General features: G+C 41.8%; 1 protein-coding gene across 1 annotated transcript; it reads right to left on the bottom strand.

Annotated features, from left to right (window-relative positions):
• Positions 1-5,352: 5,352 nt before the first annotated feature.
• DCUN1D1 (defective in cullin neddylation 1 domain containing 1) lies at positions 5,353-19,628 on the bottom strand. The gene is made up of 7 exons (XM_088523886.1): positions 19,496-19,628; positions 12,638-12,854; positions 11,297-11,465; positions 10,551-10,681; positions 7,461-7,543; positions 7,136-7,232; positions 5,353-5,683 (listed from the first exon to the last, which is right to left on the bottom strand). The coding sequence occupies exons 1-7, from the start codon at positions 19,496-19,498 to the stop codon at positions 5,604-5,606; spliced, it is 780 nt and encodes a 259-aa protein (XP_088380012.1). The 5' UTR covers positions 19,499-19,628; the 3' UTR covers positions 5,353-5,603.
• Positions 19,629-22,920: the final 3,292 nt, after the last annotated feature.

Raw genomic sequence — 22,920 nt, 5'->3', positions numbered from 1 at the left:
GTGTCTTCATGTCTAATGTGTGTACACATATGTACATATGTGTATGGAATGTATATACACATATATAGTTGTGCATACACATATATGCATACATAGACACATATGTGTGTGTACACAAGTGTGTGTATATGTACACGACATATATACATATATAAAATGCAATGTGTATAATGTGCATATACAATATATATCGAAATACAGAAAACAACATTTTGTGTGTGTATAACGTGTATGCACTCTATATATAATATGTGTGTATACATTATATATAATTTGTAGCGTGTCTGTATACATTATATACATGTATGTGCATGTATATGTGTGTGTGTGTATTTGTGCTGAGTGCAAGTATGATGCGGATTATATAAAATACTGGACCCTCCCAGGGGTTTTCCTGCGCCGGTGGCAGCTCCCAGGGAGAGGTTCAGCCCTTTCTTCTCGGTGACTGTCCTGTGCTCAGGCTGTGGTGGGTTCTGCGGCCTCCCCTCCTCACCCTCCGCATCCCCGGCGGGATGTGGAGCCACGCGACCTCCGTCTGCTCATGCTCAGGGAGGAGGGCTTCGGTTTTCACACTCTGCAGCTAGAGCTGGGCTTAGAAAGCAAGCAGGGGTAAACTGGGTGCTGTACATGGACCTGCCAGTTCAGTGCTGTCCGCTCCCCTGTCTTTACACAGCACTGCAGCTCTCAGAGCACCCCGGCCTCATTGTTTAGCCTCCCACGGGCCTCTCACCCCCACTCACAGCAGCCAGGTTCATGCTGGGTCTCTAGCAAGCCCCTCCATGAAAGCCAGCTGCCTGATGCCGTTCAGCTCAGCCTTGCATCTTTTTTTTTTTTTTTTTTTTTTTTTGCCTCGTTTTCTTTGCACATCTTCCCCACACTAGCCTGAGGCAGGTGCCTGTGCAGCCCCAGGAGGGTGCTGAAGCCCAGGACGACGCTGGCCCTGGCCCAGGTCAGCTCTTCACCATCATCTCGGCTGTTTCAATGCTGTTCAGGATCCCATCAAGCATCACCTCCCATCATGGAGACTCTGCACTGGGCAGTACAGATCACATTAAAATTTGCCCTCTGCCCTAGCAGAGCCATGTATGGCTCCGGTCTCCTCAGCTCAGGTGTGGCTGTGGGACTCGCTGCAGTGAGGGCACGTGGGCTCTCCTCAGCGCAGAGGCGGTTCTGCTGCCTCTTCTGTAAGGGCAGCCACGTCTCACCATGGGCTAAGCGGGAGGGCACAGAGAGGCTCACGCAGCCAGAGCTACCAGAGCTACTTTGATGCCCAAAGTCCCTTCAGGAGAAGCTCAGGAGCAGCCTCAGGCAGCCACCACTGCAGGGACCCACCGCGTCCCGGGACACTAAGCTGGGAGGGCCCCATGGTGATGGCGGGGCCCAGTATCACGGCCGCTCCAGCACCTCCTGCAGCCACAGCCCAGAGGGCTTGTTGATTAGACACATACTGTTTAATTGAAATTAAAAAATGACACATGGCAATTTGCCTTTTATTTACTTTTTGTTTTCCAGAAGGCACCAGCTATCAAGATACATGGGTATTCCTTGAGAGCTGGGTTATTTCTACAATTTCCAGAGTATTACTTGCTTACACTCCCCTACCCCTTCAGGAAAAAATAGCACGAGGGTGCAAATGAACCCTTTAAAATAAAAGTCCAGAAAGCAGAATTTTTCTGAAAATTTTATTGAGCAGAAATGTGGCGGTTGGAGGAGGAATCCTTACACCCGTGCTGAGGCGCTGCCCAGTACTGTGTCAGCGTTCCCAAGGACAGGGATCACTCACTGCACCCTGGTACATGGGGAAGCGGGTGTAGTGGGAGGCCGTGGTACATGGGGAAGCGGGTGTAGTGGGAGGCCGTGGTACATGGGGAAGCGGGTGTAGTGGGAGGCCGTGGAGGGGAGCTGAGGGCTCCGGCCGCGCTCTGGGGCAGCGGGAGCTGCCTCCGCGCAGCAGCCGCCTCCCGCCACAGGGAGGGCCTCGCGCGGCCACCACACAGGAAGGGCCGGCGGCGCCGCCTGCACCAGCCCCGATGGGCACCATGAGCGCGGGGCTGAGCGGCACCCCGGGCAGCGACACACTGCCGCCCGCCTTCACAGACACGGGCTGGGAAGAACTTCCCAACACGCAGCAACACAGCTGCTCTGATCCAAAGGGCCAGCCTCGAGCTGAAGCACAGGGAGAAAACCCCTGTAAGCATTTCTGCGTGCCGCTACCTTAACCTGCTCCTGCTAGAACATTCGGCTGAGGGCTACAGCACGAAACCTCCTCCCAGGACGCTGCACTATTACAACTGCATCCGCTGTTTATGGTGCAGGGAACTCGCAGCTCCTAGGATCACTCTGATGGCCATGGCATCATGGCCTTAACGGGGGTGGGGGGAAAGGGCTACGTTCAAACAAAATCTACAGAGACTCCTGGCACCGTTATTAAAACAAAGTGTGAATGACAAAAGTTTATTAAATGCATTCTTTAAAAAACTCTGTCTTAAATAATGATTTCTCAGTATGGATTTCATTGTAAAACAGTGCTGAAGCAGATCATAAATTAGTATTTTTTTTTCTGTGTTGATCAACCTGTTAATGAAGTGCTAGGCAGGACAGTCTCCACCCTCTCTCAAGGGCACTGCTGGGGCATCCTTCACACGCAGGGCACGGCCAAAGCGGCAGAGCTGGGTAAGGGTTTGTACTCAGAAACACGTGGAAGAAGCAAGAGGCAAGACGGGGCACCAGGGCCTTGGGGCTTGCCAATGGAGTGCACGTTTTGAACAACACACGAATATTCCAGACTATTTTCTTCCCCAGTCCTCGCAGGGACAGTCTCAAAATCAAGTCCTACACCCAGCAGACTGAAACAACGCATGAGAAGACTTTAGTCGTGGCAATTTCACTGGAGCTTTATTGCCTCTGTTGGTAATGAGAGGGGTTGTAAGAAGTTACAGTGGAACTTACAGCGATATGTAAATGATTCTTTTTTTTACTAAATATAATCTCGAGTTTAAGTGTTTTATAGCAGGGCACTTCTAATTGTGTACATCTGTAATGTATAAAAAGAAACAGGTTACAAACTTCATTTTTTTTTTCTTCTCCTGACATTTGGCAAAATTAAATCAATCCATTACGGGGAAATCATCAAATTGAGGATGTAAGCACTTATGAATTAAAGCAATCCAAGTAAGCAACTGTCTGCATTAAAATAAACAAAAAACCCACACAAATATAAAGGAAAAAAACACATGGCCACATCTGAGCACTTTTCATTACAAAATATTCCCTGTAACAGGCATTTTGTCCTTAGAACACCCTGTTATATCAATGTTTCTTTCATTTTCAGTTATTCATTTTGAAAAACGCTTAAGATGCCATCATAGCACAAATAACCCTTTTCTGCAACATAATTAGTCAAAGTTTTATGTCTTCTTTTTTTTATAATTACACAGTAATTATAAGTGTATAGTACCAAACTGATGACAACACTATTTTGTTGAAAAGGTCTTGCATTCAAAAGGAATATTCTTTAAAACACCACGGCATTCTGCCACTAACCAATATCAGACTTTTGGAGGGATGAGTCTGTACTGGGATAAAAAGCTAGTTAGTTCTCATCTCAAAACACAGCATACGCGAACTAATCAATCTGGAACTGTACCAAAACCCTCAAGACAGAAAACAGCACACATATATACCTTTGTAGAGCTTTCCCCCCCGCCCCTGTAATTTCAAATCCCCATTTATATTTACACAAAATTGAGAAAGGAAATACTGAAAGCAGCAAAACACATATTTTTGGCATAGCCAATTCCAGTAGCTGGAGCTAAGTTTGCAACATTTTTCTAGAACTGTATTCTTGAAATAAATGCACGACTGGATTTTCTTCAAAGGGCACTGATATGTGTGGAGCCAACCTTAAGGTCAACTTCAAGGCATACAAATAAAATTTTTAGCAGTATATAATAGTCATTTCTTCCCTAAAATACTTCTAGCATCTGCATAAAAGTGTTCTGCTCTTTAGTGCAAGTTCCAATCAGTCATTTCAAAAATAATTCTGGCCTTAGAGTGGGACTATTTAGAGCATGGACTCAAACCTCTATCCTTCCTTGTAACTATTGTCTTTCTTTTCTTCTCTCCTCCTTTTCTGTGGAGCTTGGCATTTTCCAGAGTAGTATTTATCTCAAGAAAACAAATCTCTTCACAAGTAACTAAGTGAGGAGCAAACGAGCATGTTTAGCATGAAAGCAGTTCTTCCAAGAGCTCTTGTAAGGTTAAAAATAAAGAATCACATCTGATAAAACCTGCTTTGAACAAAAAACAATTTAGTTATATGCAGTGAGAAGTAATGGTGGATCAACAAAATAATTTATGCAAACAAAGCCAGTGTAGTACTTAATAACCAACCTGTGCTTCTGGGGGAAAACTTTACTCTTAATTTCTGTATTTGGCAACCACAGTGATATGTCAATTGAAGGAAAGCTCAACAAAATAAGTAATTAAAAATGGGTGTCATCCACAACAGCAGTACCTATATGTTATAAAGACTTAACTTATATCTCAGGATAATCATTTCAAAGCCTCGATTCATATCAAACTCAAAGCTTTCTTGAATATCAGGGTCATTTGTTTCTTCATACCTCAGCCATAAAATTTCCATGTCTGAATTTAAAATACTGTGCAGCAAACGTTTAAGACACAAATTCAGTATATTCAAGTTTTAGATTTCCACAGAAATGAAAAACCTTTCCTAGGCGGACAGAGAAGCGTTTCAGACCTGTAACGAAATCTGGTTTCTTAGACAGCAGCCTCGCGAGCTGCTCCGGCGCCGACGCTCCCGCGGCCGCTCCGACGCCGCGCGGCGGCTCCGCGCACAGCGGAGGTGTCGGGTACTTCAGCTGCTCCCACAGCCAGCTGACGTACAATCAAACCATTCACATAGGCACCTGGATACCCCAGTATAAACAATCTTGGGTTTTGTTGGTTATTTCTGCTATTGTTTTTATCAGATATTCAAAACTCACTTAGACAATACCTGCACTTTTCCAGAAAAGAAAAAAAAAAAATATCGGACCCAGTACACTTAAATATATCACTCTTACAGGAAGTGCTATCAATACAGTCTTTGCAGCTAGCCCCAAGTGTATATTTAAGGATTTCTTTTTTTAAAGTGTTTTTGATGTTGATCTGTATAATTCAGATGCCATACAACAGTTGTCTGATGATAACCAGCATTGTGCTTTATGTGAAACCAGAACCCTCAAAATAATTATAAAGCTTCTAAGACTTATGGGAGATGAAACTAGAGTGGTCCACAAAAAAAAAAAAAAAAAAAAAAAAAAAAAAAGGGAAAAAGAAAAAAAAAAATCCATGATGAAATCCACAATGTTGGAATTGTAACGGGCAAGAGTGGTCCAGACTAGAAGAAAAGCCCAAACCACCAGTAGAAGAATGAAATATGATATGGTCCAAGATGTATCCTTAAAGGTTTGTCTCAACCCTCAGCCATATTGTGAGGATTGATCTTCAGTTCAGTCCAGCCAGCAGAAATTGACTGTGCAATTTTCCATGTCATGTATTTGTACAGACTATGTACACTCTAGAGAGGTCCTTTAGTGCTACACTGTCGTACTTTTTGTCCCAGCAATTTGAGGGCGTGCAAATTCCACAAAGTCATCGATAAGAACTGGCCATGCCCCTGAAAGAAAAAACAAACAAACAAAAGACACCCACAGAACATAAGAAATCAGGTCAACAAAATATTTATACTTAAAGACTTCATATCTAAACAAGTTATTTAGTAATCTGTCTTAACTGGGCAAATTTCAAGCAAAAAAATCATCTTTTGATGCAAGTGCTTGAAATTTAAGGGCAGCTTAAAGATTTCTCCTTGCCTTAAACTCAGTTAGTAGACATCAAGGGTCATATTTCTGACATATTCTTGACCAGAAAATACCCGCTAGCAGAGTATTAACAGCAACTCTGCTTTGGTGGAACCAGCACTCAGACCTGGTCATCAGCACGGCAAGAGGTGCTTAAAAACTTCGGAGTGTTGAATGAAGAAGCCCGTGCTCTGCGCAGCAGCCTCGTGTGATGCCCTGCAGCATTTTCACCTCAAAATATATTTTTAAATAAATGTAATGCTTGTCTGTTGGAATCAGCACACACGGACACTTTCAAAACCAGCAAAATGCACTTCTATAGATGATGCCACAGGACTACTATTGCACTGTACTTACTCCTCCACATTCCGTATCAAGGGGCAGTCATAATGAATACCAAGGTCTTACATATTGAGGAGAGTGACACCCAGAGAGGTCACATGAAATTTTAAGATAATATGTTATGAAGTAATTCAGAATAAAAATAATTGGTTAAAAACGCTTTAGACTTTCTAAACTACGCTGACTTAATTACAGGCAGCAGTCCAATTCACTTGATAAGGGGATGTCCATAACTATTATATAAAGTAAAAGTTCACTTCCCCCAGCCTGGAGGAACCAGAAGTTTACGGTTTCCTCCACTCCAAGTGATCTGCTGCCAGCAATTGAAGGTAATTAGCTGTTCTTGGCTACAGATGGACTGGAAGAAGAAAGATCAATACAGAAGAAGCTCAGAAGAAAACACTTTTTGTAAAAATGACTTGTTTAGCAATCCCTGTATCCTTCCAGCTTCACTTCAGTATTATTAAATATCCAATATCTTCCCATAAATCAAAACAACCAAATTTAAAAAACATTGTCGGCTAAGAAATGCAATAACTAGAGGACCCCTGAAAAAATAAACATAAATAAAAAGCACATAAGCTAGGAACCAATCACTTTATTGAAGATGCTACAAAGTGTATTGATAGGTAATTTGTGTTTTTAATGGATAGATATCAGGATTTGATTCACAAAGATGCAGTTAGCAGTTAGAAAAAGAGGGGAAATGAACACGGCTTTTGGAAAGGGTCAGCATTTCCTTTTTAAATGCGTGGTAATAAAACAGATGATAACAACACGCATTAAAGGAGATCTCTGGACTTTACATCATGGCTGATATTCTAATTGCACCATTAGTAGAGAATTGTGCCAAAGCAGCTACACGTGGTAAATGCAAAATAAAACACAGAGTAAAGAAATTAATAAAAGAAAATGAAAGTATTTACCTTCTTCATCATAGTTAGACATATCATCTGCTATCATTGTACTAAAGTCTAGAAGAAGGTTCCAGGTGTCCTTAGGTATTGATCTTTTATGATGCTCCTGTGTTGGAAGGGTAGAAAGCTTTTATTTAAAATATAAATAAAAACTATACAAACTTAACATTTTCTTGGATATATTCATATTACCAAAGCTTATTTTCTTGTACACACTATGAACTGTAGCACTGGGTGCTCATATCAATCTGTCTCATCTATTCAAAGATGTAAACATTTATCTTTGACACTTGGAAATTACTGCAGCTCAGTTTATACAGAGATTTAAACTTACCAACAAAAATTTGTTCCATAAGTCTAGAAATTTAAATCTTCCATTAAGTACTAAATTCCAGTAGGCTATGGCCATTTCTAAATCTGTAAAATTGAAATATATTACTGTTAGAGATGCACATTTCAAATAAATCATCTCCACAGGTATCTAACACTATGATAAACCGAATACTGAAAACAGTGCAAAGTTAATCCATTGCAAATACACTCTTGGCTGTCTTACAGAGGACAACCACACAGGGAAATGGCACTACACAAACACCTTTTAGGTTTGGATACTACCAGTTGATACAGAGAACTGAAGACTGGCCATATTAATACTTAACATATTTAGAAATCACACAAAGATATTTCTTTTTTTTTTTTTGGCTATTAATTGACACTAGGTCCTATTCAGTAAAGTTCTGATGTCCAGAAATGCTTCTGCTTTCAGCAAAAAGTAGACTTTCTAAAAACGAAGACACACAAACTTCAGATTAAGCTCATCAATTCAGTGAGGAAACAGCCTGTAAACCTAGGTTTAATTTACTTGTGATGCACCGATAGCAGATACATCAAATCTGCAAAGTCATCAAACCTCTACAAATGTATAGTGCTTTATAAATAAACACTACAAAAATACTGTGCATTTTAATGGACCTATATGATTACCATATTATTCTTTTGGCAAGAAAAAGCCTTAAAACAACTAATTGCAGGAAATTGCAACCTCAAACTGTTTTACAAAGGACCCAGACATAAAAAGCACAAAGACATAATGGCTTAGGAAGACACCACATATATATACACACACACAATCAAGACATCAGAAAAGATATATTTCTGAGTGGTCATCAGAAAAAGTAAGACCGCTTGGGAAAAAATCCTCCTTAATTGATAGCACAGAGCAAAGTACAGATCAAACGCAGAAGTCTCAGGACTGACTCCCTGCTGGGAATGCTAGGCCAGGAGGCACGAGAGAAGTGAACGGGGTTCGAGATGAGCATCAGCTAACAGGTATGTGCAAATGATATGCAAATATCACAGGAACTTCTAGATGTGCACAGTACTTACACGGTAGCACAGAATTATGCAGAGGATATGCATTGCCAGAACTGTGCCTAATCTGCCAAACACTGAGTAGTTTACAGACCAATATATATTCAAAATCAATTTGCAAGTTTCAACAAGCAGCTATTTAGACACTCCAAAATTAAATGCCTTCAGGGTTGACAGAATTATTCTGCTCTATCATAAACACATATTTCTAAGCATGAATTTATTGGCTTTGTGAGAAACAACAAAAGGCAGCAAGCACTCAGATTTTAAATTTAGTTCTAAACCACTTCCAGATCCAGACTATAAACCACACAGTGTTTCTGAGATCCATGTAGCATATACTTTCTTTGTCACTGTAACAGGGCAGTCTGCATAATGAAGCTTTAAGATAAATGGGGAGAAAAAGTCAGTTTTCCTGCTGAATCATTTTTACTGAGCCTATTCCATCTGGGATATTCAGTAGATTCATATTGGACTAAATAAATCAGAAGAAAAGAATGCAACAGTTTTCTTTACACCTTAGAAATACAGGGAAGAAAATGGAACATATGTATTAAATACATATATGTATTAAACAGAACAGTTATGTTATGCTTATTCTGAAGCCCTGACAAGATTAATTAAAACTTACACCATTTCTCTCTACATAATCATGTATCATTATTATTTCACTTTTACCAAATGACAGGAATTTTTGCAGAAAGATTACTTCTTGTGTAAAGCTATTTAAAGACTAAAAGTGCTATAAAATTCTAGATGTTACAACAGTAACCTGAAACAAAGCATAATCAGATTGCAAAACGAACTCACACGGACACTCTGCCCCACGTAAGCTGCAGCCTCTCACAATTCAGGCACTGTTCACATTTTCCTTGTTGTGGAAGCCTCCTCCCCATCTCTTACCACAATCCCTTCTCCCATCCTGGCCCCCTCCCAGGAAAAAAAAGAAAAAGAAAAAAAGGGCTTTCTACACAAAGTAAGAATCAGCCCATTAATTTATTTGCAGCATTCAGATCCGAATACATGTATACACATTTTTTTTTTTAAGTTTAGCAATGCTCTTAATGCTCCAAACTTCTTCAAAGACAAAGCTTGCAACTGAAACAGAAACAAAGCAAAAAAAACAAAACAAAACAAAAAAAAACAGCACAAAAAAGCAAGAGTGCAAAGAGATGCTAAAGAATGACAAACACTAATAGCCAAGACACGGAGCATTGGCTTATTTCATTATTTTTCAATATTATTTTTAAGCAAAAAATAGGTCCTCATACACAAGGCACAAAAGCAAAGCAGAATGCTTGTGTTTTCACAGCAGATGATTGCAAAATTGGAGAGAGACAATCAGATAACCAAACAAAGCTCATTTATTTCCATCAAAATCACATTTTTACAAAAATTGTTTTTAATGAGCAATTCTTGCACCTCACCTATTATGCTAACAAACAACACAGTCAGCAGAAAAAGCTCTGAAACAATGATGGGGGAAAAAAAAAACCCACCACCACACACTCACTGAACCAAAAAAAAAACAGCTGTAAGTTGGCATGTTTTACCTCATAAAAGAAACAACAGAAACAAGGTGTTTTATGCTATTCCAGTTCTATTTTGCACAGATACCTACACGCATTACTGGTCTTGCAAGAGACTTTCTACAAGTGTTTTTGCACATTAATCAGTTTTATAGCATAAATTCATCCTGTAAGTGAAAATTCCATCAATCTGTCCATTTCTGCATTTTGTATGTGGTATGATTACACCTTTAATATCTGACCACAACTTATACTAATTACTTTAAATTGTGCATGCTCTTAATGTGTGCTATAAAATTGTGTGATCTATTCTAATGATGAAGGCATTTCAGTCAATTTGAAAATCTGACATTGACACCGTATCTGACTTTGGCATCTACTTTTCACAATAGTAAGCCATTTTTTATCCTAACAGTGGTTATCTGAATTTCAAAGTTATTTGGTCATAGTAGTATTTTCATTTACCGCTTTATGTGGACATTTTCCATACCTATTCACAAAAGTTTACAAGCAAGAATACATACCTAAACCTTTCTGTCCCGGATTCTTTGCAAAGTTGAAAGTAAACTGATAGAAATCCTTAAATCTTCCTGGCTCTTTTAATTCTTGCTCCATCTTAGGAATCTGGGCCTTTAGTTTTTCTATACTGTCACAACTGCATTTCAAAAAGCAAGTCTGTGTATTAGTCATTTTACCATAACATACAAGATACAACTTTAAAAACCTTCTATAAACCTTTTTGCAGTCAGTACATCACGATTATTAAAGCAAAATACAAGTAATCCCCAACTAATCTGCATTCATGCAACAATATCATTTCTTTGTTATTTCCTCACATTGCTATTTGCATACACTAGCTCACAGATCAGCTTCAATAATGGACAGGATTTTCAGAAATATGGGGCAAAGGCAAGACAGACATATAAAGCAAAGAAAATGCAGCTGTGGACTAACATCAACAGGAGCTTTAACTACTCAAGTAGCTCTTCAGCAGCCACTTGAAAACCTCATGCAACTTGCTAAGGCAAGTAGAACTCAAACCCACATCCCCTTTTTGAGTCACTAAGGATCTAGTACATAGACAGCAGCTGCATCTTTATAGACACGGAGAAGTGATACCAGTCATCTCTGAAAAGTTTTTAAAGTTCGAAAAGACATTCTGAAAAGACAATGTGATTCTAAAATCCCCCAAAGAGGAATGTTTCACTGTGTGTTCCTATTTTTGATATTAGATTACATTGCCAGTGTCTCATACCTACTGCACACTTACCCTAGCTCCGTCATTCCATCCATGAATTCCAGCTTTGAAAACTCACACTGTGTAGCAGCTCTGAATTTCCATGCAATGATGAGTACAGTAATGCTGGCTGGATCAAGTGCTAGATCATCACAGAACTGCTGTATACCATCTATACCAATTTTATTTTCATCTTGAGGATCTTTGAGATATAAAAGTAGTTATCAAGCAAAACTCAGATTTTTGAAAAATCCAGTACTTCTTCAATAAGAGTTTTTCAAGGAAAGCACACATTCACAAGAAGTAATTTCTGGGATAAGCCCAATAAAGTAAACAAAATTGGATTAGTATTTTCAATAGTTAAGCTTAAACACTTGAACAAATTACTGCAATAAAGCCTCCTATACAATGAAATTTTTATGCTATTTTTGTTGAGAGACAAAAGCATCAAACATTTTTTTTTTCTGCCTAACAATATCCTTGATACTCTCACTGATTCTAGACAGGGAACAAAGGTCCTTTCCCACCAGCAAACTTAACTCTTGGTATCTTTGGTAAGATTGCTGATACGGGCACCACTACAAATAATATTATCATATTGATAGGTCCATTCCAAGATACATTGATGCAACTGGGCAAATCTCCCGTAAGCTACTATACTGACATTACTTTTATGCATTTTCTGGCGTCACCAGCATGCATGTGATTGGACAGGGTAACCTCCAAGAGGAAAGTTCCAGCCAGTCCTCCTCTTTCCACAAAGGAGTCAGCATCTGGTCGGGAAGTGAGATGCTCACATTTCAAGTGCACTAACAAAGATACACTAATGCAAGCCAACGAAGACTTCAGGAAAATGGTATTTGGATTATGCACACACATGAAAACCAACACAAAGCACAGCACTCGTTTTTAGATTTTTTAAAGTGCTAAAATGCTGCTTTTTTTTTAGTCTATTGAAACCACTTTAATGTTCAAGGTAGGATAAAATCAGTTGAGTACTGCCAGTAAAAGAGTTAAAAGACTTTCTGTTCTCTTTGCAACCATCCGAAAAATCAGTAAAAGTTGAATAAGATAATAAGGTAGCGTCCATCCTTGGCATATGACTTTTAACTCTGTAAGGGAGTGAGTCCCGAGTAACATGTCTCCCCCAGAAGCACCATCCACGATCCGTATTAACCAAGTCACTGTACACAAAACTCAGTTCCACACCTTGTTTTGCATATTTGTACAAGATCAAGTTTACATAAAGCAACCATACATAATCCTTGGGGAAAAAAAATAGTATCTTTTGACTAGCATTATTAGGTAAAGAAAAAACAAAGTTGAAAACGTCTGTTACAATTTCCAAGTAGGATTAAAATCCACTGCACTCACCTTTGTATCTGTTATATAGCTGTTCTAACTTCTTTCTGTCCAATGATCCTTTTACACTCTCTCGTATATAAAGTTCAGGATTTTGGAAAAAGTTGTCTGTTGCAACATCTAACTTCCAGTCATTCTGGGATAGACAACTCACCGCTGTCTTTTCGCTAGATTGTGTGAAGACCATGAACTGACGCACTTTATCCTTCTGCGACGATTTCAACTTGTTCTAGAAAAAAGAGGTAACGCTGAACTAGAAATATTTTACTTCAAAAGAAACCCACAGCATCTTATACAACTATTAAGATTTTCTCCAGCAGTTACACTTTTTTTCTACTATCAGACATTCAAACCAACACTTATTCTGTGATTTTAGGCAATCTGCTAAAACAGAAATTTTATTTAATTCAACATGCAAACACCCATCTGGATATAGTCAAACTGAAAAACATGTGAGTTAGGTAAAAGCCACCATCACAGAAATCAAATACCTCAAATAGATGAGAATATCCATCTTTATCTTCAATCATAGAAGTAAAAAAAGGTATTCCTATCATATTTGGAGATGTAACTGAAAGCCACAGCTAATTGGGAATTAGAACTAGGGAATTTTAGGCCTGGTGCTCAGACCAAGAGATACCTACCTCTCTTCAAGTAATAAGTAAATCTAAACAAAATGTAATCAAGACCTCGCTGCCAGTAAATTTCTGGTACAGAGTGATTCAGGAATCACACCCCATATTTCAAAGACACTTGTTACATGAAATTGCAACTGCTAATCCCAAGAAAACATTTTACAGCAGGTGCACTAAATCCAAACCCAGCTGTAAAGTTCAGCCCCGTACAGCCAAAGCAAAAAGATTCCTAGTGTTACAACTTACTAAATGAAGCTCTGACTTTTTAAGCCAGAATTCATTTTGTATTTGGCACAGATATTTAAACCACAATTTAACCTGCATTCTACCTAGATTTGGACTCATCAATGCAATCTCCATGCATGTCTCTCTCTCTCTCGGAGGGCGGGAGGGGGTGGAAATCTAAAATTTACAAACTATTCTTAGCCAAAGAAGGAATACTTCAGAAAAAGTATGGACTAAAACTCTTCATTCCAAAGGATACTTAATTTTCCAAACACATCATCATTAACAGAAAGGACTAACACTGCAGAATTCAAATTAATCTGCCCTAAAAGTTTTCTGCTGCTCAATGACAGTGAATGTGAACCCGGTTATTCATAAGAGCAGTTATCAGCTTAGGAGCTGCACATTTTATAAACACAAAAGAGTTAATTTGACTTAAACTGATGCTCACGCAATACACTAAACAGCCCAATTCCCTTTACTCTAGGATATTTTTCTATTTTTTTTGGAAGGGTACCTACAAAACTCTGCTGAAGCTAGAATTCTAGCACACACACTACAAGTTTTGATCCAGTGATACTGGTTAGACTATACCATTTTTTAAGTTTCACTTCATTGCTTCTTCGTTTTAGCCTCTTAAATAATCTTCTCACAACGGACCTTTCTCTACAGAAGTTTCCAAAACTCAAGGTTTTTCAGGAACGGCTCCAGGTAAAGGTGAAGCCTTCTGAGCAGCTCCTGCAAAGGCTCCCTGCAGGCAAGGACCTGCTTGGAGGCCCTCAGCACCCGCAGTTACTGGTATTAGGTTTGTGCAAGCTTGGCAGTTCACACAAGACATTCAGCACCTTACAATACTGAGCTCCAACTTTTACAAAAGTTGCACTTGATAGGATAAACTTTGATAGATACATATATAAAACACACAAACCACTGAATTAAATCCTAGAAACCAAGATGAAAAAAATTATCATCATGGGTGTCTCAATTATGAAAAGTTGTAGCTTAAAGCACTTTTATGAGAAAACTTAAACCCCATATAGGCTTGGGGTTCCTTAAGTGACAGTAACAGTATAAAATTTTTTTTTTTTTTTTTAAAAAAAAGCAAGAAGTGGAGCAGTGAATTTGGCAAGAGCCAAGCAGCAATCAGTATAGCATTCTGTAATAGACTAAGGTGCAATATATCACTCTGTTCAGCCATAATCTTTCTCTGGACTATCTGCATTTTTTTTTTTTAACTTGTCAAATATGAGTTAATTTTTAGTGAAGTCCAAAGCCCTTTATATTTGCTGAGCCCTTCCCCAGAGGCTTGCCAGTGGGGCCGGGTGCTCCACACTAAGTAACCGGACAACTCTTTGTAGGCCTGCTACAGGACAGCAAGAGATGAAATTACTGCTGAGTTTTTATTGTCCTGTTATAGCTCTTATTTCATCACTTAAAAACAAAAAAAAAATGAACAAACAAACAGAAAAACACTTCAAGCAGGAATAGGCTCCAAACCTTCTGCGCTTTTAAGAGCTATTTCTAGAAGCTTAGCTCTAACAGTCTATTATTGTTTTAAATATGCCATATGGGAAGCCACAGCACCCTGTAACTTTTAATCTTGTATTCATCAGACAATAAATATCTTCTGCTGCAATTATATGTGCTGTAATGCAGTGCAAACTCTTTAAAATACCTCAACTTTAAGCCTAGTAAAAAGGGAAGAAAGAACTATAAGAACTATATATACACATAAAAACCAACGGGAAGAAAAAAAAAAAAAGAAGAAGAAAAAAATAAAGAAACTTCCCAATAAGCCCTATCCTTGATGTAAAGGGAAAGGGAAAACACAGAACTGGTTTTTGATGACGTCTGTGTGTAACTCAATCTACCTTTTGCAATGAGGATATCCTAAGAGACAAAGGTGAACTTGCTTTAAAAGAAGGCTCAAAGTAACTTCACTAAAGGAAAAGCCACATTATACAGATTCACAAGAGTACAATAACTACAACTTGTCAATTAATTTCTGCTTTAAAATGAAAATTTACCTCCTCTCAGCATCAAGCACCAAATTTGATAACTCTGATTCAATAATTTGTCTTTGACAGTGACCAGTAACAAAAACACTTCAGTGAGAGGCACAAAACCTTTCTGGCCTCAGGCTGCAACTTCTCCAGTCTTTGGGAAATAAAAGCTGCTAGAACTGCTTTGCCAGGTCCAACCGTATAGTTATCTTTCCTTGTAATCATCTACACTCAATTTTTATTCACTTCACATTCAAAGATTAACTTTGCACACTGGTCATCAACACTTGCTGGGTAGCTACTAGCCATAAGGCTAAAGATGTGGGCCCACTCCACGGGATGATGTCCATGGGGAACAGCAGTGTCCCTCGTCCCACACTGCTTGCACAGGAGGAGTCAGGGCTCCTGCCAACGCGCTTGCTCCAGCACCATACACAGCCACCGGCTAGACAAGCAGCACACGATCCGTTGGAAGAATCCCGAATTCCTCCTTTCCCCTCAAAAAGGCATCCACACAGCTACTGCTCAATAACGAAAACTATTTTTCACCTGCTCCTGTCCAGCCATGGCATAAGAGGGTCCAATTCTTGTTAGTCTCTCCACTAGCCAAAGGGATTGGGATGACTGAAACCTGAACGACTGACACCTGAATGTGACATCTGTGCTTCTGTTTCAGTTGGGGCTCTTAAAGAAAAGCCTGGTAATTTCTTGTGTACAAAAAGCCTTTTCTAAAAGAATAACAAGCTCCACAAAGCCTAGGCATTTACACCAACTGCACTTAAACCTTGGTGAGAAATCTGGCCAAGGGAAGCACCCTTGGGCTTGCAGAGGATCTTGTAACATCAGGTCCAACTGATGCAGAGCAACTTTTCCAGCCTGAACACAGCAGTCTGGGTTTGTGCACATAATAAGCTGACAGATATGACTGTATTTGCCACATTCCATACACACAAATGGTCAAAGGAATATTCCTTCCTTCTCATGTCCGAATGTTGGGATACATCCGCCAAATGAAAATATAAAGCACCTCAAACAATCACCAGGCTTACTCCTCTATAATTCTTTCATTGGATAAAAATCATTTCAACACTCACATATAGGTACCCAGTAGCAAAGCAGCTCTAATAATGCTGTTTTAAGGCAATTCATGTTAACAGGACAGATGGAAGAAACATCAAAAAATGGGACTTTTTCAATTTTACCTCCTTCTGCACTGAAAACAGAATGGGAAAGGCACAAAATAAAGCTGTCAGTTGTTCGGCATTTGCAGCTCTGGTCTGAGGTAGAAGCTCTATTGAGCCATTAGAAGCTTCTCTCATAGACTGAATTTGCATTGGCACCATAAAAGATCACTAAAATATCAAGAGTTATATAATAAAAATTTGACACCTTGTTCTCAGAGTAGCTCATATTCCTGCATAATTTCTCCATGGCTCTAGTTGAAAGTGATTGTAAAGGGCAAGTTCAAAGGGCTCTCAGGTAACCTGGGAGAAAAGCAAGATCATGCACCATCTTGTCCAACGCTCAGCTACCCAGTCCTAAGCGTAGTGCCAAGAATCTGCAAGTTTTACCAGAGGGAGACCAAAAACAAACATCTAGCATCAACAAACTGCCCCAGACATGAGCAAGCACCTTAGGAAGCAGTCTAGCAGAATTGCCTGTTGAGTGAAACATCACGTAACAATGTTATACGCTGGAATAGTATTACAGGAAACAGTGCCAGTCACCTAAAAATTCAGTATTACAAGAAGTTCAGCTTTATGACATGTGATATTTATGATACTAAACTATGTATTTATCAGCATAGAAATATTCTTCACAGAACACAGAGTGAATGATAATAACAGATAACATAAACAAAGCTTGTAAGGTTAACATGCTGCCCTGGATAAAGATATGAAGACGTTTGTTGTGACTATCGCGCAAGGTCCCAAATCAGTTAAATCAGTGGGAACAGCAAAGCTAGCAGCTCTGCTCCTCAGGGAGGATGCCCGGAGTGGCAACGCTGCAACAGACAACGGTGAAGGCTGACACCTCTACAGGGGGTTCCAGCCCCTGCTTGGGGACAGGCCCGCCACGGAGGCGAACGCGGGAGCTTTTGAAGGGAACTGAATGCTCAGGGTCCAACCGGGCCGCACCTCGGACAAAGCCAGGTCAAGGCTGGGGTACCTCATGCCAAAGGCAGCAGCGGCAGGAGCAGCAGCAGGCCGGGCCCGCAGTGCTCCAACCGGCGGTGCCGCTTGGGCGAGCGGTGGCCAGGCCGCAGCTGCGGGAACCGGCCGCGGCTGCCGGAACATCCAGCCAGGGTGGCAGAAAAACGGGATCCCGAACCCTGCCTTTCCGGATGAGGATCTCCGCACCTCTGCGACCAAAACCCACCACCTTCTCCCGTAGACACGTGATCCTGACATACTGCACGTGCAGGTACTGAACCTTATACCTAGGCACTAAAGCAATTCATACCTGTACTTAAAAAAGCTGCAGCCTGCCGCTCAGTCCCGCTTCAATGTCTGTGTTATCCTTTCACCTGGGTGCCAGAGTCCACAGGCTACACCTGGAAAATACCCGTCTGCACAGTGCCTAACGACTGCACCTGGGCCACAACTAGAGCGCTCGGGTACCCCCCGCGATCGGATAACTACCAATCTACCAGCACTGCTACACAGAATATATCTTCGAGTTCTTCCCTCATGTCTTATCAAGTTGACTAAGTAGACAGGCCGCTGCTATTTGCCACCAAAAGCTATTCTTCAGCATGATCGCCTCGCTACTTCTACCCTATTGCAACTTATTAAAGCATCATTTGGTTTATGTTTCTGAACAAATAGCCAGCCAAAAACACAGGGATACAGAATACATCACCCAGGTATTTATTTTGCACGCCTACACTCGGGATACTGTGAGACAGCTCTAGGTGATTCTACATAAAAAGAAGTGTCTCCATAAAGTTCTGTGTAGCATTACTAGGTGTTATTGGAAGCAATCCCAGGAACGGCAGCGATGGCACCTGCGCAGCCTGAACGCAACCTGGGCTTCAGTCCCAAGTTCCCATAAAAGTCAAATGAAAAACCTACATCAAACTATTAAATTAAAAATTGAAGCAGTAACAACACTGACACCTTTATTAGAGGTCTATGCACCACATCACTAATTTAAAACTCGACTAATCAAGTTTTTATGCCAAAATAACTCCAACAGTTAAAGACGTCATTTTCATGCTTATATGTATATAAAGACAGACACACACACACATATGTACCCACACACGCTATCCTGCTTACCAGCATAACTTTACCTGCAGGTTCAAGAGAGCTTTGTGTGGATGTATCTACACCACCACATCTCAGCATCCCTCCTGCAGCCTTGCTAAGACCAGGCACAGCTATGGAAAACTTCTCTCACTTTAAGTGCAGAGCTATATTAAAGCCATACAGCTCTTGCACACAGAGGGGGCCTCGAGCTGTGACTACAGGCACGTTCACTCAGGTGCACAAGAGACCAGCGCAGGGCTCCCGTTCTTAAAGCTGCTTTTCTTCCTTTACAAAACAAAAACACCAAGTTCCCCTCCAGGCAGCCGGCTTTCCCTCTGGGATGGCGAGGAGGAAAAGGGAGGATAGCTGCGAGCCCAGGGAGCACGCCAGCGATCGGGGTATGGCTGCGAAACGCCAACTGGCCGGCTCTGCACCCCGAGGCGCCCTCCATCACCCCCGGGGCGCTCCCGCTGCAGCGGGGGCCGCAGCGCCCGGGGCTCCCCCAGGCCGCCGCTGCCCGCAGGCCGCCCCGCGCCGGGCCGGGCCAGGCCGAGCCTCCAGCTCCCCCTCGCCTAGGCCCCAGCGCCGCCTCCCCGGCGCGGGGGCCCCTCGCAGCCCCTCCGGCCCCGGCGCTGCGGGGCATGGCGCCCAGCGCGGCTGCTTCCCCCCCGCCGAGCCGGCCCGGCCGCCACTAGGCCGCGGGCGCCCCTACGGCGGCGCGGCGGGGCCCGAGGCGCGGGGCGGGCGGGCGCTCACCATGGTGGGGGCTGTGCGGGCCTCTTCCCCTCCCGGCTCCGGCGGAGACTGAGGGCGGCGGCAGCGGCGGCTGCTTCCTCCGGCGGCGGCGGCTCGCGGCTCCTCACGGGCCCTTCCGCCGCCTCCCGCTCATGCGCAGTGCGGCTCATGGCGGCGCCGGGCCCGGCGGCGCTGCCCCGCGGGCGGCGGGAGGCGGCGGGACCCGCGCGGGGGGGAGAGGGGGCAGCGGCGGCGGCGCGCGGGGCTCCCCAACGGGCACCCCCGGGGCTGCCTGCGGAGCCCCCCGCCTACAGGGCACAACTTAAAGCTGCTGGGACAAAGATTAAAGCTTTTGGGACAAAAATGCCGTCCTTTGCGTGACTGCTGTTTCTCGCGGCTCGGTGCCCAGGCTCGGCGTGAGCTGAGGTGGGAAAGGGCACTAAAGCGGCCTCTCGTCCCCGGCCCCCGCTTGGGAAGCCGGGGAGGAGGCGGGAGCCCCGCGCTTCGGTTCCAGGGCCCTTTTCATGCGAGAAACCCCCGTCCCCAAGGAACGCGGCGCAGGGAGAGGCTGCGAGTCCCTTGCCGGAGTTGGGAGTTAACGCGACTTAACAGGTTGTTGAAGGGGAAGGAAAGAGCTACAGTGCAATTGATGCAAGAATCCCAGGTAGTTTTTCCCAGGAAACCCTTTTCTAGCTACTCTTGGCAGCTGTGGAAGTGTGAGGAAGGGGAATGTTTGCTGGTAAAAGGTGAGAGAGGGGTTTGGGGGCCTTGCTGCCTTCCCTTCATGCTGGTGACCCTTGCTCCTTGCTCTTTTTCATACTGCAGCATTTTCAGGCAGATTTGCATTTGATTTTACCTATTCTTTTAACAAGTTGTACATAAGATTCTAACTACAAAATATATCGGAAAAATTATTTCTCATTTTTGTTCATTAGATGAAGCACTAAAGTTAATTTCAACTTACTGCTTTGGTCCTAATTAAAAAGCTATCAAAATCAATGTGGCCTTTGCTCTCTCCCAGTTAAACTTGTTATAAGTTAAGGTGTGATGTCTCAATTTAAGAGCATACGAACAATACATGCAAGAGTGCACATAAGCTTTAGTGTGGTGCTACTTACATAAGCTTGAATATATTATTTAAAAAAAAAAAGACTTTTTGCATTTAAGTTACATTCACTTTAAAAACAGTCCCTTAAAAATATAAATAAATCACCCTTGCCACAGCTCTTAAATTCATTATTTTCATTTTCTGTTGAAGGTGCATCTTAACAGTTTTTACATTAGCTGCAGTTTTGGTGGAAATTGTCCTCCGTATTTGAGAGTACAGACCTGTGCCTGTGGTACCACCTTTCCTTGCAGGAGTCAGGACATTTGGTCTCTGCTTCCACTTTGACTGACTTGCAATTTGATCTCTTCAACTTAACTCCCCTACACTCTGAATATCCATCTTATAAAATATGGATAACCACACTTACCTGCTTTACAGGGACTTCTTAGCAGGACTTCTTAGCAGGAACATAATCATCCAGAAGTGGATGATTATGTGAAATGCAAGTGGAATGCAAGAAAATAGATATGAAATGCAGATTAATGTTATTCTAAGTCTACATGTAATTGATTTTTTGGGGAGTTTAAATTCAGTTTTTGAGAGAATTGTACCTGAGAACAAGAACAGGAGTGATCTCCCACCCCCATTTAACTCAAGGCCATCTGATACTGATGTTAGCTGGAGATGAAATATGCTCTTCTCTCTTAATTCTGGAGTACCTCCATGGGTATGTCTAAATTGCAGAATACAAGGTAAGTTAGCCTATGCTGGGCTACCATGGCTGGGCTAGCTGGTGACTTAGTTAATTTGATTAGACCTGTCTACGTTACCTGCCCAGTACATGGCACTGCAGTAGGGATATCCAGCACTGCATCCACACGCTAAGAATTGCCTAAAATCCACTGGCTCTCCTCAACTGCAGATGGAGATCTTAAATGCAGATGTATTTAAGATACAGATATTAAATGACATGTGCTGTCCGAATCTTGTCCACAATATGTCTTAGCAAAACAGATGCTCTGTAAAGCAACAAACACCCTGAGGCAGATGCCAAAAAGGACACTTCAGAATATGTTGTCTGAATGGGGCTTGTTCTATGTCATACCCTTGAACATCTTCATCCAGTATAGCACCGTGACCCAGCCCTGCAATAAAAAGCTCTTCTATTTGTAAACACGATGTATGCATTCAGCAGTAAAGACTAAGCAGACATTATTGATTGTGCAATTTCTATACGGTATAATCACAGCAAACACCGTAACAAAAAGACTTATCTAATTTATGGTAAGGCTGACACACCTATTCTGTATTATTGTGTGACCCATTACATCACATTTGGACCCCAAAGAAGAACCGGTCAGTAATTTTTAAATCTTTTTATTTATATTGGGGGAACTGCTATAGAATGATTACGAATATGGCCCCTTCCTTATAAACAGAGACCATGTTTTAGTAAAGAGAACCTCCTCCTATGAACTATCTTGCAGAAGAAGAAGATTGAGTGCCATTTTAAAAGCTTGGAGTTCTTCAGTATTCACAGGTATATAGCCAAATAGTCTGTTCCTATCCTGTTGCATGGGTGGAATGACCATATTAGCCTCTACAACTGTTTATCTTAAATAAATATATTAAAAATGCTTATGAAGCACAGAGGAAGTAAACAGTCTGACTAGTCTTGTAGGTGTCTAAGCAATTTAACCTGGAAATGGGCAGACAGCCAGTATCTCAAGATTGTTGTGAGTAGGTCACAGGGAAGGGTGTTCACCTTCTATTAAGTTCTTCATCCTTCCTGCATTACGTAAGGAATTGCCACGTTATGCCCAGACCAGGGCACTGTTAGGAGCTGAATTCCATATGACAGTATCACTGGGAGGGTGCAGGACGGGTTTATGTGGCAAAGGCAGAAAAATCTTGTCAGTGAGCCTAAGACCTAAGGGTGTTTGAAAATGGTTCATGCTCTGTCCCCTGAAAGGCCTGCATAAATGAGACTCTGCAGGGCACTGACCAGGCAACAGCCCCCGAACGCCCTTTGCCTTCTTTGGAACTCAGTGGTCATACTAAAATCAGTTGTGTATTTTAAAATTAAGGCAATTAAGGTAGCTAATGTAATATAAATTAAGAAATGAAAGGGCAACAAGAGCTGAGATAGCTAATTGATTTGGACAAGAGATCTGGACATTTTGTTAGGCTGGAACTTCTATAAACAAGGTTTGCTCTTTCTAAAGAAAGAATGATCTGAAATCTCCTGAACTATAATCCAGACACTGCCTTCATAGCTATGATTTTATGATTTATTAGAATGTATAACTCTGAGCTGTAAATGAGGCTTCCCTCCTTGCTATGAAGAATTATGGCTGATTTCAAGAACTGCATGGAATTGAGTTGCTATCGTTCTTCC

The sequence above is a fragment of the Tinamus guttatus genome, unplaced genomic scaffold (assembly GCF_059628265.1).
Source record: "Tinamus guttatus ecotype Peru unplaced genomic scaffold, ASM5962826v1 Tinamus_guttatus_pri_ptg000198l, whole genome shotgun sequence".
NCBI lineage: Eukaryota > Metazoa > Chordata > Aves > Tinamiformes > Tinamidae > Tinamus > Tinamus guttatus.
This window is presented reverse-complemented; position numbering and strand designations above follow the sequence as displayed.